The 17049-nt window shown below is 45.0% G+C and overlaps 2 protein-coding genes across 2 annotated transcripts; both read left to right on the top strand.

Annotated features, from left to right (window-relative positions):
- Positions 1–13087: 13087 nt before the first annotated feature.
- On the top strand, positions 13088–14546 carry LOC145411224 (uncharacterized). Its single transcript, XM_080281288.1, has 2 exons — positions 13088–13131; positions 13493–14546. Exons 1-2 carry the CDS (start codon positions 13088–13090, stop codon positions 14544–14546), a joined length of 1098 nt encoding a protein of 365 aa, XP_080137414.1.
- A 744-nt stretch (positions 14547–15290) lies between these two features.
- On the top strand, positions 15291–16151 carry LOC145411223 (uncharacterized). The gene has a single exon (XM_080281287.1). The coding sequence runs from the start codon at positions 15291–15293 to the stop codon at positions 16149–16151; it is 861 nt and encodes a 286-aa protein (XP_080137413.1).
- The last annotated feature ends 898 nt before the right edge of the window (positions 16152–17049 follow it).

The following is a 17049-nucleotide window of genomic DNA, read 5'->3' as shown; positions in this document are numbered from 1 at the left end:
GGAAGGAGTTGGTGAGAGAATAGCTGAGGGATCAGGTAAAGAATATGCGAAATATGAAAGTAAAAATTAAAATGGATGCCATTGGGGAAGGAAAACAAGAAAATGGTATAAGGGAAGAACCTTGTAAAGAAAGGGATAAGGGATAAAGACTAGAAAAAGGAGATTAAAAGAAAGACTGTCGGGAAATTTGACAACGAATAACAGTAATATTATAAAAATACCAGGACTCACTAAGCAAAGAAAGATGGGAGAATGAGGGTAGAAATATAAAGGAGAAAAAAGCATTATGATGCATAATTAATATGTCAGGAATGTGTGGCGGCAAGCGTGGTAGCAGTGCATTGCTTAGAAATTCATCAGTTTATGCAAAGGTGCTGTAACGAGTCATCAGTGTCTTGGTGAAGTAAGGAATGTAGTAAATAGTAGAACATAGAGAGAAAGAGAGAGAGAGAGAGAGAGAGAGAGAGAGAGAGAGAGAGAGAGAGAGAGAGAGAGAGAGAGAGAGAGAGAGAGAATTTACTGTAAGTCTGTATAGGGAATTTATTCACCCCTTTCAGGAGTACAGTAACTGAAGATGGCCGTACAACATATCTATAAAGGAGTCTTTAACAAGGTAAGTTAAAGACATTAATTTCGTCTCACTGTCTCTGTCTTTTAAGCAACTCACTTCTGTCTACGCCTTGTTTGCCACACCCAGAAGGTCAGCAAAATACAGTTTATGTTCCTCACTGTGGCACTCAGTCGATTATTGACTCACTCATTAGCTGAACCATTATATCGACTTGAAGAATGGCATCCACATGTCATGGTGATGTGTTGAAAGGTGGGGAAATACATATTACACACACACACACACACACACACACACACACACACACACACACACACACACACACACACACACACACACACACGAAAAAACACGGTTTATGAACACTAGGTGACGGCATGCACGAGTCGTGACGGAACAGTCGTACATATGACATAAAGGGGTAGGGCAGACACTGGGCAAGTAGCAGTACTTTGGTGACCTGTGAGCCAGATGGGTGTCATTTTTGTGAGTAACCATTAGGTCATATTTTCCCCCTAAAATTACTGTAGCGACGGATGGTGAGCTGAGTGAGTTCTTTGATCTCAATGTGGGACTGAAACAGGGTTGTGTGATGTCTCCATGGCTGTTTAATATATACATGGATGGGGTTGTAAAGGAGGTGCAAGGTAGGGCAGTGGATGTGGGGGTGGCTCTAATGAATGAGGGTGAGATTTGGAAGATTTCGGTGTTGCTGTTTGTTGATGATACAGTATTGTTGAGTGAAGATGAATGGGAGTTGCAAGGTTTGGTGAATGAATTTGGGACAGTGTGTAGGAGGAGGAATCTGAAAGTTAATGTAAACAAAAGTAAAGTTATGGTGTTTGAGAGGAATGAAGTCACAGAATGTACAGTGAGGTTGGATGGTGAGGATATGGAGAATGTGAGTGCATTCAAGTACTTGGGTAGTGTGATGAGTAAGGATGGAACTTTGGGGGATGAAGTGCGTGAAAGGGTACAGCAGGGAAGGAAGGTTGTTGGTTCACTGAAAACAGTGATGAGAAATAGGGAGGTGAGTATGGAAGTTAAGAAGTCACTGCATAATAGTATTGTGATCCCTACCCTGACGTATGGAAGCGAGACGTGGACCTTGCAAGAGGGGAACAAGTCAAGAGTGAAAGCAGTGGAAATCAGTTACTTGAGAGGAGCATGTGGAGTGACGTGGAGGGACAGGTTGACGAATGAAGAAGTGAAGGAACGTTGTGGGGTGGATGTGGATGTGGTTGAGAAGATTAGGAGAAATACACTGAGGTGGTTTGGACATGTGGAGAGAATGGAGACTGAAACATTGACTAAGAGGGTGTATGTAGGTGAGGTGGAGGGAGGGAGAGGGAGGGGTAAACCGAGGATGAGGTGGAGGGATGGAGTTGAGAGGTATATGAGGGAGGGGGTGAGCTGGGGGGAGGGTAGTCAAATGGTGGATGACAGAGCGACTTGGAGGCGTTTTGTCTGCGGCCATCCTCTGCGGGATTAGGGAGTCGGGCTATAGATAGATAGATGGATAAAGATTCTTGACTAACTGTAAAACAAATGACCCTGTACTTCTAAACTGGTTGTTTCCATGTCATGTTTTTTGAAGCAAACACTCCTTATCTGACCTTTCAGTCTCTCTATTCTGTAATAGTCGTCCTCAGTGTGTCATTTCACTTTCTCGTGGACCTCGAAAGCCTTGAATTTTAATGCAGGCACGCTCATGTTTGTCTGTCTTTGGAAGCTTCATATTTTTGCAGGCTTCCAGTACTTGCCTTCTCTTTTTTGCATTAAAAATGAATGCACTTTAATTTCACGTTTATGATGGAGTGCATGATCATAAGTATATTTCTGTGTTTCTGGGTCGTTTATTCTACTATGATGCCTCCATGAAAGTTTTAATGCATCAATGGTTCTGCTACTACTGTATTATGCAGACAGTATACAAGTTTTTCGAATTGCCTTCTGTTTATACTTTTCCAAAGATGGGGGTTAAATAATCTTTAATGTTACTGTTAACAAAAAGAAAGAATATATATATATTGCGTATCGTTAAACACATCATTAAACCGTCAGTCATCATTCCAGTTCTTTTCAGTTTTATATTTACTTATCTATATCGGCATAGTATTTTAAAAATTTATCAATCTTCTCTCCGTTTTTCTATCTCGACATGTTATGTACAGGTACATATCTTCTCAAAATTTATCTGCCTCCTGACTACCTTTGCATCTTCTCTCTTCATTTCCTGTTGTCACGTCTCTTTCATATGACTTATATAGTGATAGGAGGTGACTGCCATCATCGGTTGATATTCTGTTGCCTGCTTCTTCCTTCATCTTTATTATTCTGTTTTTGCGTCTTCCGTCAGCTTCCTATTTCTCCCATCCCTCTTGTCACTTTTATTAGTCTTCTTTCCACTTTAGGTTGCTCTACACTGAGTGACAAGTCTAAATGTTTCCTGTAACCCAGGAAACCATTTACGACGTTGGGTTGTAACCATATGACCAAAATTACAACAGGGTGGATGTGCAGCTTACTGGGCGGAAAGACGGAAATGCTGCTTCCATCCGGAAACCAATCTTCCATACTCTTCCCTGCGCCTCGCAGTGGAGAGGTGCTATCCACAGCAAGGAAACATCCCTTCACTGCACGGGACTACCCTGCAGGGACGATTGCTTGTCTGCAGTTGATGGAACTCCTTTTCCAGTCACACTGGAGTTAGTCAACAACAACAACGTAAATAACGAAGTGATCTTTGCATACCGTCATACAAAAATGACATCGAAAGACCTCCCAACATCCTTATCTTTCAGCAGTATAGGTACGGCTCCCGGGGAAAGTAGAGGAGGGTGAGAAGGGAATGAATATAAGGTAAGGGAAAGGATTTCAGCAGTAGGTGGGGGGAATCAGGATTAGCAGATGAGGGTATGAGAGGTGCTGGAAAGGGATCTGGGAGGAGGAAGATTTTGGTTAACATTATGTTCGAGGGAGTCTTTGCGAATATATAATGACGGGGATATAGACTGGTATATACTATATGGTGTTGTGAACTAAATGGGTAGTTCCTACTGGAAAATGGAAGAGGGACGTAATGTCTGGGATGGGGAGGATCGATGAAGATGTGTGAGTAAATGACAGTGAAGTAAAGTTTTGAATGTTCTCCTCAGTTATAACCCGTAATTAAACAAATTCATATTTCCATGGTACGGGACTAATGTACCCCCTTTCCTGAATGTATGACATATCCAAAGATACAACACTTTGAAAAAGCTTACATAAATACAGGAATGTAAAATAGATTCATAACCCCAGTAAATGATAAACATACACAACAAAACTGCAACCCCATTCCGTCACAGAAGAGTCAAACAACAACAGTAAATAAACCCATTCTTAGTCCGAAAATGAGTACCCTAATTTTGCAGTCCCTAAACCGACTTCTCATAATGTTTTAATCAAATCATCTGCTCCTCCTCCCCCTCCCCTCCTCATATTCCTCAATCTCGTCGTCGTCGTCTTCCTTCTCCTCCTCCTTCTCCTCCAGTAATATGAACGGAAAGGGAACAGGTGTGTGGTACAATGCTTTCTACTGTGTTTTGATGATCTAGTCACTTCCTTGACTGATAGGAGCTGGCAGTTTCGTACTGCAAATATGCCGACTAAAGGAAAGAATGCTGAGAAGACTGCTTTACTTGTACAAAACCAAGAATTCCTTAACTTAGCATAAAGTGATGAGACTGGATAAACGAATGCTTACTTGCTTCTCTTTCAATGATATCAGGAGAGACAGAGATCAGCTACACTCTCAAAGTAAAGAATGGGCCTCTTCCAATAAAGTAGCCCGTCGTCGTGGGAGCTTTATAGTAACCTGAGTTCTTGATGGTACATCTGGTGTCCTTCAATTCCCAACTTCCATACTCGGGCGGAAACCCACACTACACCCATGCCTCTCCGTGGAGAAAAGCTGCATATTGCCCACTCCCAATCGGGCTAGGTGTGGAGTGAAGAAAAAGCTTTAAGACCAAGGGATTACTAGAATACCGTATTTGTGCGGTGTAATGTCACTTATGTTTCTTTTTCTCTGCCTCTGGACCACAGCCATGCCATAAAAACAAACCTAATGTTGTCGACATATCATACTGCATGTTACCCCAGTCATGCAGTGAGCAAACAGCATGCAAGCTGGTGACATAACTGTGGAAGAGGTGGAATAGAAAGACTCCAGCTGTCGGAGCGCGAGAAAAACGCGATGTTGAATTACAACTTGAAAGAGAGTTAGCAGCCTAGGTTGGTGGACAACACACAGAACAACTGTGTATATAATTATGTCTCATTACACTATCCGTCCTTTATGTCTGACAATACATTTTGTTCTTTGTATATTCGTCTTATTCTCATTCTGATCTTATCCAGTTAAAGTATCAGTCCACAGTGGTCTTTCCATTCTCCCGTATGTGACTGAGCTGATGCCTGCAGATGACGCCACTCAGCTCAGGTGACCAGCCAAGTTTTGTGAGCTGGTAAATAAAACGGGAGTCTGAGTACCAAGGATAACCCTTTGGGGAGGTTACTATGGTAACTTAGATATGCAGTGGTCTTGTAACCGAGATAGTGGTTCAGTAACCCACCACAGGCTCAAAAGCCAATGTTATAGAGATGAGCGCCTTGGTTACACGTCCTGTGACATGTGCTCCTATCTCCACTTTTTTTTTTTTTTTATAATACTTTAGGTGTATCGCCGAGTGCGTACGTGTGAGTGTGTGTGTGTGTGTGTGTGTGTGTGTGTGTGTGTGTGTGTGTGTGTGTGTGTGTGTTTCAAATAATAGTGAATCATTTGCATATCATGGTCGCAACAGTCATTCAATCAATGATCGAAATGAAGAAAACCATAATGATAATTTTTTTTCCCTTCATCATTTTCCAGTAGCAGAACAACAATACTGCTTTGTGGCTTCAGTTCATTCCCTTTCCTATATTTTCTCATGCCGTGCTTTCCCTTCCCAATGTTTTCCTCATATTTTAAGATTCCCTTGCCTCTTTTCCTTTCCCTCCCCTTTCCTCCCCACCACACATCCCACACATCCCCGCCACAGAAAGCAATATAACATGTACCTCTCACAGCTAGAATTCCAGGATAAATGGTAAAGTTGGGTTGAAAGGAGAAACTTGGGTTAAAAGTTGTACTTAATCACCGTATAATTCTTAGAGGTGAACATTCGCCGGAAAAGGATTGCCATACAGAGATTAAGGGAAAGAAAGAGAAGCAAAAGAATGAGAATCAGAAGGGTGTGGAGAATATATTATGAGGAAGGTTGGTAAAATACTTAAATAAAATATTGTCTCTGACTTCACTCGATCTCATTTTTAAAATGGGTGTATACCATACTCCTGTAAATTAACATGCAATGAATTTAGCCGTTTGAAAAATAGTAGATGGAATTAATTACAGAAGTCTGTGGGGTATGGAAGCGGTGCTGCTTGAGACGTTGTGGGGAGGGAGTGGCGGTGAGAAACAGAATATACCTGACTAATCCACAGAATTTGCTTCGGGACATGCCTTTAAAAAATCAGTAACAGGCCATTCTCCCCGTACCAGCTAAGCCACTGGCCTGTCTGCCACTTACCGGCGACGAGGATGTGCCATCACCGCACCGCTGCCTCCCGCTGCCGCTGCTAAGTTGCCACAACAGCCGGCCAGACAAACGGTAGTGCCAGTTGAACGGTGGAATGTGTGCTTAGTAGCGATAACAAAGTGCTATTGTCACTCCCGCCACGGGTCTCGTTGAATAACTCGGTCGGTTGGAGTCAGATTTTACTTGGCTCTGTGATACGATCCTCTCTGGGTGGTACTAGAGACTGAGAAGCTCCATTTTTAATTCTCTCGTGGTCACTGCGCACCTTACTTATATTTTTGCACCCGACCAAAAGACTAATCATGAAGCTTCATTCAATTTCAGGAAGCTCCATATTGTGAAACTGAATGCTTGTAAGTGCTACAAAACGACAGAAGCTCTATGCATCTGGTTCTTATCGGTAAGATAGCAGGTAATCTGAAAAACACTCATAGCTTTAGTTATATCTTTAAATCAATAACATCACCGTGCGCTCACACATCTTTTCCAACCAAACATGTCACATTTCTGCCACCCAGACAGACTCTTTGCGGATGATACATTTTATCTAACACCTAGGGAGAGAGTTTCATTACGTCCAAACCAATGATCTCACACATAGCTCATTAAACTGGGCGTGTGGAAGCTTTTCTTTTTTAATTGACGGGGAGGGGGGTGATGAGGGTTCTTTTTCAAATTCACAACATTCCCATCGAATAAGTAAAGCTAAAATATATGTTGACTCTTGATAATCTTTCGTCTAGTCGCAAACAATAGAATTAAGTACACACACTATTCCAAATTATACATCCATGCAATCTGAACATAAAAGTTTTGCTAACAAAAATCTTGACCGGTGAAATTCAGTAAACCTACGCAGGCTGCGACTTCAGGGTCATTGTATGTTGTTGAGACAGTATCTGAGAGTGTAAAATAGCATTTCATATGTTAAAGATTACCAATTACTCCTAAGTTCAAAAGTAAATTATATGGACTTATAAATTCTAATACTGACGTACGGTTTAAGTAAAGGATATTACACTTTTTGAATAGTATGTACACATCTTTTTTTCTTCTTTCTCGTAGTTTTTTGTCTTTTAACGATATTGAAAGCAGTGGTAACCAGATACTGACAACGGTGTTATGACTGTTGATGATGGAAGACTGCTATACACAACTTCCTTACCCAGCCGTGTTTTAGTAATGCAAATGATGAACTTGCCATGCTAACATATGGCACTATAATTTGTAAGGAAGAGATCACGTCCTGCTTGTTGGAACTCTCTCGACGGTAGTCAGGGATATGGATAGGGTGCTGTACAAGCTGCTCTAGGTCATTAAGGATAGTAAAGATGTAGGCTTGGTCACCATATGGGTCAGCAAAAGAATAGGAGAGTCAAAGATTGTGATGAACATTGAAATAATGTAGAACGAAGAAATCAGCAAATGGAAAAATTGATAGGTTTTGTTCTATTTTAGAAGTAAGACAGTAAAAAAAAAAAAAGAGCATGGTTAGTAGAATTAGGGGATAAGAAAACAGCACAGCTATATTAAGTCAGAGAATTACAGGTGAGCTGAAGCCAGAGAGTTGAGAATTCAAAAGATTCAAGTTCAGGAACACGAGAGCAGGGTATCATGTTGTGTACATATACACAACATCCACCTTTGGCTTTGGAGTGAGTATAGAGATACAGTAGCAGGAGAATGCAGAGAAAGGTTTTCTGTCAGTCGCTTCAGACAGTTTAGTCTCACTGAGGAAGAGAAGCTGAGGGTTAGAGGGAGAGGGGTGTCGTTCAACAAAGAGAAAATTAGAGGAAGGACCACCAATGTTCCAGAAACGAACATACAGTAGAGTCAGACAGTGGTTCCATGCATCACACTGTGCCCCCCCCCCCAGGGACTCCAAGGCTGGATGTTAAGATGCCATTTTTTCTGAATTAAAATAAGAAGTGTGGTATTCTTACCGTATCTAACGCGGTGAAGAGAGAAAGAGAGAGAGAGAGAGAGACAGACAGAGAGAGAGAGAGAGAGAGAGTATAGGAGAGAGAGAGAGGCACAAGGATGCTGACACAGTGTTTATATGTATGTACGGTCGCATCAGCATAACATGCATTACCCTAGCTATAATGAACACCAGGCCTTAGAATAGGCGCTATGGGTGAGTGTGGGGGCAGTGTGTGGGTAGTCAGGGACGAGTGAGGGACGAAGTGACGTCGATCCTTGGATTTATTAGACGGAGACTCCAAAAGGAGAGAGTCCAAGCGATGTGCGACTCCATGTCCATCCCGTGAAAGTGTTACTGCTGTGAGGATATTATGCCTGCGAGGGACTAGTGTTGTGTACTTCACACCTCTACCCACACACTGATACTGTAAGACGAGAATTGGACCTGCCACAAGTGAGTTGCCCTTGCTTACTTTACGAATGCTTATTGATCTGCACGTGGTTGATGTCACGACATAATCCAATTATAAATGTAGGAAAGTAAGGACGAGAATTAAAGCAATATGTGTATACGAGGTAAACTTTAGTAAATTGTAATTATGTGTATGACCAAGTGTTATAACAATGACGAGTGATGCCATTATAGCATACTGAGATAGTAAAATTGCAATTCCAGGTATGACCGAATAAATAGTCGAGTCCAGCTGGGCGGGTTTCATTACCCGTTTCCCCCTCCAAGAGCGCAGGCGATTAGTCATACTTGGGGTCTGTTGGTTGGGGGAGCGGGCCTGACCACGACCTACGACAGCGCTGGGGGTGTTAAAGTCTACGGAGGCGGCCTACCTACGATCGGCGACACCGCCACTCAGGACATCTTGGGTTGTGAGCAGGAAGACTCCACAGGACCGCAAGTGTTGATAAGCAACTTTACTCAGGCGATTGAAAGCCGGGAACTGATACGTTATGTCTGGTGCACTGTAAAGAAAAATACGTTAGTTTACGTACTGGGTAGGAACTTATCGCCCGTGTGCCAGACGATGTTAAATAATCGTGACACATTAAATATGAGAAATGTGAGTGTAATATTCAGGAGGTCGGTACTGATATTGTAACGCTGCTTATATGCTATAATGTTGTGAATTTAAACCAATTAGTGCACCTTGGATATTAAGAGTTGTGATTGATACTAGGCTCTCAGTGAGAAATGTGAGTGTAATATTCAGGAGGTCGGTATTGATATCGTAACGTCACTTATATGCTATAAGGTTGTGAATTAAAACTAATTAGTGCACCTTGGATATTAAGAGTTGTGATTGATACTAGGCTATTTTAGAGAAGGTTCTGGTGTGCCACTATACTTTAAAGGCTAAGCTTAGCACTCGCTGTCTGGCTGTTTGGAGTGTGATGGGATAAACGTTGGATGAACGAGAGTGTGACTAAGAGAGTTTTATAAAAAAGAAAAAAAGGAAGAGGGGGCGGAACCTAACATACACGGGTGGAACCCAACCTAACATACCGGGCGGAACATACTATAGTGTTCCTCCTCGTAACATAGGGTTTGGGTGGAGTCACCCCCTCCCTACACTATTGCCATGTTTCCTAACCCTACGATGTATAACGCCTGTGGTTTGTGTAGTAGGAATGATACATAAACATAACTCATACTAATATAACTGTAATGAAAGTGCTGACATGTATCAAGGAAGAATAAAACTATTCTGCATACTATATTATACGATAATAGAGAAACGTGGCATAAAAATTTGGCAGTGTTGCTCTAAAAATATTCTAATTATTATTTACTTCCCCAACACTTCTAACATTGCTAATTAATTTAGCAAGTATAATTGCAAGAAAATTTGAAGGGATAAAAGTGGGAAGAGGCGATCCTTTCATAATTAAAATAAATATATCAAACAGCTCTGGGGTGGCAGCACTCACGCGACACGTGTTTGTGTGTACGCTGTGGGAGGTCACCAACCCCCTACAGGATTTAGGCCTATTGGGGAAACCTCTAAAAAAACGCGCCGTGACTTTTACCTCAAGGGTGGTGCGGAAATAAAGTCAAAATTATAATCCATACATAAAAATGGAAGTAAAAAACCATGGATGACACATAACAAAATCTAGCGAGAGAGAGAGAGAGAGAGAGAGAGAGAAATAATAATAATAATAATAAAACTTTATTTCCACTAAACAGTGGGTATTCTTATACATTATACAGTAGTACAGCATACAGTATGAAAGTTCTATACACAATATAATACAAGTTGATACATATGGTGGAGAATAGTGACAGAGAGGTAAATGGTTTAAAAGGTGTGGGGACACTTAGGTTAAAAATAGATCAATTAAGGGATTTAGGAACGAAGGCAGTGGGAAGGATTAAGACAGATGGGATTGTAAGATTAGGGAGTTTGAGCAATAGGGTAGAATGTATGCTCTCAATAAAAGTATAGCAATTATCAACGGCTAATTATTATACAGGTGTTGATGGTGGGGGTCTATATTTATAGGAGGTGTTGGTGGTGGAGGTATAGCGGGTGTTGTTGATGGGGGTGTTGTTGGGGGTAGGGGTATAGGGGGTGTTGGTGGCAGGGGTATAGGGGGTATTAGAAAAACGGAGATCACAAGAGGGAAACAGTGTCAAGGTCATCGCTGATGGAGAGGTCAGCTCGGAAACGTGGCAACAGTGCAGGGAGGGGGTGACTCCACCAAAACCCTACGTTTCGATCTGTCAGACTATAGGTGGAACATATCGGCATGGACAACCCAGAAGGAAAGGAACGTGTGAAACATGACGGGCAGAACGTAACCCATGGAATGGCTCAAAGGATAGTCGAGGAGGCAAGGGAAACAACGGGGTGAGAGGAGTACGAGACGGAGGCTCCGGGGACGATGATGGAACAAAGAGAGGAGGAGAGGGACGAATCTTGGCTGCAAGAATGCTTAGAGAAGTGGCCGGCAGTTGAAGGCAGACTGGCTGAGGCACGTGAGAACGTGTGCATGAGAACCCTCCTGCTGACTCTGCAAACCCTGCAAGAACAGAACAAGGTGATCCATGATCACTTGACACAGTTGGAGAACTTGATGGGAATGGAAGGGAGGAACGAGATGAGCTTCAGCCACAGGTGCAGCCAGAGACAGTAGCAGTACATGAAGGATAGGCAAAGGGGCCAAGACATGGTGATGGCACGTGAGACAAACAAATGTGGGAGACTAGGGGAACCCAGCAGGGGGAGCAGGAACAGATGCAAGAGGCCGTGACTCTACATCAAGAAGAGTCAACAGTTAGTGGACCAGGGCCAGGGTGGCAGAGGTCAGGGAATCCGAAACTGACTAGATCAGGAACGGAAGAGCTGACATGCGCTGCCCCTATGGGCATGGAGGTGATAGCTTCTGGCTTGAAGGAATTGATTTCAGCCATGAGGTTGCCACAGACCCAACTACCAACCTTCGAAGGGAATAGCAGGAGGGAGTATTGGGAGTTCATTCGTGCATTCGAACAACACATAGGGAGGGCTGCAGTCCCAGAGGAATATAAGCTGCAGACGCACATGCAAGCATGTGCAGTGCCTGTCAGGAACACGCTACAAACATGCAACTATTTGGACCCAAGAGAGGGTTATGGGAAGGCGATGGCCATATTGGAGGACAGATACGGAGACAGACATCAGTATGTCCGAGAGATTGTGGAAGGAATACTTGAAGGGCCCATGATCAAAGGTGAGGATGAGGGTGGCCTTAGAAAATTCGCCGACAAGTTATGGTCTTGTATTCTGAGTCTGGAGACCATCGGGAGATTGCAGGAGTTCGACACCATTCGCTTGATGGATGTGCTGTTGCGTCGGTTGTCTGAAAGAGCACTTATGCGGTATGAGGATGAAATTTATGCCCACAACAAACGATACGGGTATTATCCCGGTGTTAAATGGTTGAAAACTTTTATCCTGGAGGAAGCGGACAGAGTGTGTGTGAGGAGGAGAACCAAGGAAAAGGGAGCAACCACCAAGCGATCCACCAAGGTTGGTGTTAGAAGGAATCCAAATGGGCGTGTGATCGGTTTGGCCACCATTGGTGATGATGAACCTGCGAGCAAGAGAGACTTGTGTTGGCTGTATGGGGGGCTGCACACCCTGGTGGGTTGCAAGAAATTCCGTGCCATGAGAGTTGAAGAAAAGAGGGCCATGGTCAGATGGCTCAAATACTGTTATGTTTGCTTGAATGATACCCACTTGGCAGCTGAGTGCCAGGCCTCAGTATTGTGTGACATAGAGGGTTGCACTGGGAAGCATTCACGATGGATACACCCGACCGGTCCCATAAGGCAAAGGCAGGAGTCCTGTTACCACTGGGAACCCAGGAAGGGAGACGGAGCAAAGCCACAGATGGAGGGTGAGAAGAAACCGAGAGATGATCGTTGTCGATACACTCAGCAGGAGGAGGCGCATGGAAGCAAGCAGGAGTACACAGAGCAGAGCCAGAGAAGAGAAGTGCTTCCTGTGGACAGACTGACAAACGTGATGAGGCAAGCATGGAGGGAACATTTAAGAGGCCCAAGCTTGAAAGGGGCAAAGGTGAGAACGAATGACTCACCGCTACGGCAGGAACAGCCTGGATACACGGGCAGCTTCGCAAGGAGGCATTGCCCATTATTGAAGTGAAGGTAGCAAGCAAAGGCTCGGATGCCGTAGTCTGGACGAGAGCATTTTTTTTACTCTGGCAGCAACCAAACCTTCTGTACGACCCAGTTGGCAAGCAGGCTGGGGGCGCCACGGAGAACCGTATGGGTAACACTAGACACTATAACTCAGGTGATGGTGCAGCGAACTGAGGAGATAGACTTAGTAGTTAGCAGCGGGCGTTCCTGTAAACCGAACCGGAAGATATCACTGCATGGGGTGATTGTCACTCAGTGACTCCCTGCAACGCTGAATGATTCAGTAGCCTCTGTACAGGACACGGCACGATGGAGTCATTTGGCGGGAATAGAGCCACTGAACATGTACGAAGGTGAGGTGCAACTATTGATTGGTCTTGATGCTCTGCAAGCATCGATGCCCTCGGAGGTCAGGGCAGGGAGTAATGGAGAACCCTTTGCGATAAGGACGCCGCTGGGATGGACCGTCAGCTGACCTGTACAACCACGTGCTGATGTAGAAGACAGATCAGAGGAGGTAGGATGTGTGGCTGTAATGGACAACAATTTCCAGGAAACACAATTGGAGGAGCAAGTGAGACAGTTTTGGGAACTGGATGCAAGTTACTTGAAGAAGGGAGATGGCCTGTCCGTTGAAGACAACAGGGTGATAAAATTGTGGTCAAGCACAGCGACAAAGGTGATGGGGCACTACTAGCTCCCTATACCATTCAGACGAAATACACCCAAGCTCCCAGACAACAAGTTAATGGCATTGAGGAGGTTAGAGGGCCTGAAGAAGAGGCTGCTCAGAGACCCGCCCTTATGCCAGCGCTACGCAGAAGAGATGCAGCTGCTGCTAGATAAAGTCTACGCCGAATTGATTCCTCATAATGAACTTCACACAAGGCCTCATGTGTCCTGGTATCTGCCACACCATCCAGTGATAAACCCAAACAAGCCTGAAAAGGTGCGCATCGTATTCGACTGTGCAGCAGAATGTGGGTCGGTGTCTTTAAACAGCCAGGTGCTACAAGGGCCTAATCTAAATAACAAACTGCTGGGGGTACTCCTCCAGTTTCGCCAAGGGTCAGTGGCCCTCATGGTGGACATAGAGGCATTGTTTCACCTGGTCAAGGTAGCTCCGGAACACAGGGTCGCCCTACGATTTCTTTGGTGGCCGGAAGGGGATTTACAGTGGACCTCCCTGGCATACTGGATGACGGTGTACCTTTTCGGTGGGGTCTGGAGTCCATCATGTGCCTCATATGCCTTAAAACGAACATTTCTAGATCACAGAGATGTATGTCCTGACAACGTGGTGGATGCCCAGCGGAATTTTTATGTGGACGACCTGCTTATCTCAATGCAATCTGCTGACGATGGAAAAAGGTTGGCAGAACAACTGCGACACGTCACCTCACTGGGCGGCTTCAGACTCACCAAGTGGGCGAGCAACAGTAAGGAAGTACTCGAATCCATTCCCGAATCAGACAGGCATAAGGAAGTAAAGGAGATCGACATAGAACGCAAGCCTTTTCCTACGGAACGGGCACTTGGAGTAAGGTGGGACCTAGAGAAGGACCAAATGGCAGTGGTCATCAAACACTTTGAGCAAGGGGGGTCAGTTACAAGGAGGGATCTCTTGTGTGTAATCTGCCCAGTATATGATCCGCTTGGATTCCTTGCACCATTCCTCTTTCGCGCCAAGGTCATCTTCCAAGAAGAATGCAGGAGGAAGAAAGGGTGGGACGAGGCTATATCTGACAGCAATGAGGTGCAGTGGTGATGGTGGCTGGTATAATTAGCTCGCCTCGCAGATTTCAGGATACCACAGTGCTATGACCGAAGAAGTGCAAAGGGAATGTCATTTCAATTACATCACTTCTGTGATGCTTCGCAAGTGGCGTATGGAGTAGTATCATAGCTGAGGATCTCTGATGGGACTGGAGACGCTCACTATGCTTTCGTCTACGGAAAGGTCGAGCTGGCCCTGCTAAAACAGCTGACTATACCCCGTCTGGAGTTATGTGCTGCCGCATTGGCTGTCAAGGTTGACGAGACATTAAGGCACGAGCTGTCGGTCGACGTGGGAGGGTCCGTTTTCTGGACAGACAGCGTGATAGTACTACAGTATATATGTAACACAGAGAGGCGGTTTCACACGTTCGTAGCCAATCGAGTGGCGGCCATACACGAACAATCAGAAGTGACTCAGTGGAGGCATGTGGGTTCAATACTGAACCCAGCAGATGACGCGACATGAGGACTGAGTTGCTACGAACTGAACAGAAGGTGTAGATGGATTGAAGGTCCCGACTTTCTCCGGCAAGAGAACAATCACTAGCCGCAAGAGCCCTGACTTATACTTGACCTGGGGATAGACCCAGAGGTAAAGGGACATGCTACAACTATGGCAATAGGGGCTAAGCATGGAGAAGACCCGCTGACAAGATTGTGGTCCAGATACTTGTCCTGGCACAGGCTGCTGCGGGGAGTTTCATGGATTAGAAAGTTTTTGTATTGGAGGCAAATGGGAGGACCAAGGCAAGTTGACAAATCAAGACTGAGGGTGAGTGAGCTCCGAGCATCTAGAGCAGCAGTGTTGGGTTGTGTACAACGGGAATATTATGAACCCGAGATAAAGGATCTGAAGGAGCGGGGTGCACTTAGGAAAACGAGCCCACTGTTCCCGCTGGAGCCACACCTGGGGGAGGACGGACTCCTCCGTGCTGGAGGACGGTTGGAGAAAGTCCCCTTGATGACCAACAGCAAATACCCCTTGCTGTTGCCACGGGACCATCATGTCACGGAGCTAATAGTAAGAGAAACCCATGAGAACAAGGCTAGATACTCAGGAAGAGAACATACACTAGCAGTAATTGGCCAAGAGTTCTGGGTGCCCAAGGGACGAAGGCTGATTGACCGTGTGCTAAAACGGTGTCTCGTTTGTCACCGAGTCAATTGGAAGGAGTCTCTGCAAAGACAAGCTAACCACCCTGCTGACAGGGTATGCATGGTGAAGGCACCTTTCACACACACTGGTGTGGACTGCTTTGGACCATTCATCACAAAGCAAGGAAGGAAATGGGTGAAGCGGTGGGGTTGTCTGTTCACTTGCCTGAACTCAAGAGCCATACACCTGGAGATTCTTGATGGACTAGACGCTGATTCATTCCTCAGTGCAATAACGCGCTTCTTAGCAAGGAGGGGTGTACCAAAGCACATTCATTCCGACAATGGAACAAACATGATTAGAGCAAATAAGGAGCTCTGGGCCGCAGCTCTCAGCTGGGAGAGGAATGACAAGGTCCACAATGCACTGTTCAGGAAGAGAATTGAATGGGAGTTCAACCCACCACATGCATCGCACATGGGCGGTGTATGGGAGTGACAGATTCAGACAGTCAGGAAGGTCTTGCAAGCGATAGTAGGCACGCAAGTTGTGGAAGATGAGCGACACCACACATTCTTTTGCGAAGTGGAGGAGATACTCAACGGAAGGCCCATCACCCCGACCTCCAATCACATCAGCGACCTCGAAGCACTTACTCCATTGCATATTCTGTGCCCTAAGACTGTACCTCACTGCCCGTTAGGAGGTAAGACCGAAGAGCCTGTAGGGGACATCTACCAGAAGAGTTGGAAGCATGCACAGTTCCTAGCGGACCAGTTTTGGAAGCGATGGTTGAAGGTGTACTTACCAGCCTTATGACAATGCCAGAAGCATTTCAAGCGGTTGCATAATTTCCAAGTGGGGGACCTGGTATTGGTGACGGATTGGAATGTACCCAGTAATCAATGGGTTCTGGGAAGACTGGTACAGGCGAATCCTGATGATGATGACGTGGTGAGGCATGTCAAGGTCAGGACGTCCACATGCAAAACCCTAACACGCCCTGTGAACAAGCTGTGTCTGCTGGAAGGGAGCTGCGAGTGAAAGTGTATATGGTATTGGTCGTAACCGACCAATGGGGGGAGTCTTACCACATCTAACGCGGTAAAGAGAGAAAGACAGAGAGAGAGACAGAGAGAGAGAGAGAGAGAGTATAGGAGAGAGAGAGAGGCACAAGGATGCTGACACAGTGTTTATATGTATGTACGGTCGCATCATCATAACATCCATTAGCCTAGCTACAATGAACACCAGGCCTTAGAATAGACGCTATGGGCATGTGTGGGGGCAGTGTGTGGGTAGTCAGGGACGAGTGAGGGACGAAGTGACGTCGATCCTTGGATTTACTAGACGGAGACTCCAAAAGTGGAGAGTCCAAGCAATGTGCAACTCCACG

Source organism: Coenobita brevimanus, chromosome 88 (assembly GCF_032717465.1).
Source record: "Coenobita brevimanus isolate Jiangsu-jjx chromosome 88, ASM3271746v2, whole genome shotgun sequence".
NCBI classification, from domain to species: domain Eukaryota; kingdom Metazoa; phylum Arthropoda; class Malacostraca; order Decapoda; family Coenobitidae; genus Coenobita; species Coenobita brevimanus.
This window is presented reverse-complemented; position numbering and strand designations above follow the sequence as displayed.

What these genes read in the sequence shown, in the direction of transcription:
- LOC145411224 (XM_080281288.1), top strand. Translation starts at nt 13,088, where the DNA reads ATGGAGTCATTTGGCGGGAATAGAGCCACTGAACATGTACGAAG. An exon ending in GCCACTGAACATGTACGAAG is followed by an intron (nt 13,132 to 13,492) that starts GTGAGGTGCAAC and finishes TATACCATTCAG; the next exon opens with ACGAAATACACCCAAGCTCC.
- LOC145411223 (XM_080281287.1), top strand. Translation starts at nt 15,291, where the DNA reads ATGGGAGGACCAAGGCAAGTTGACAAATCAAGACTGAGGGTGAGTGAG.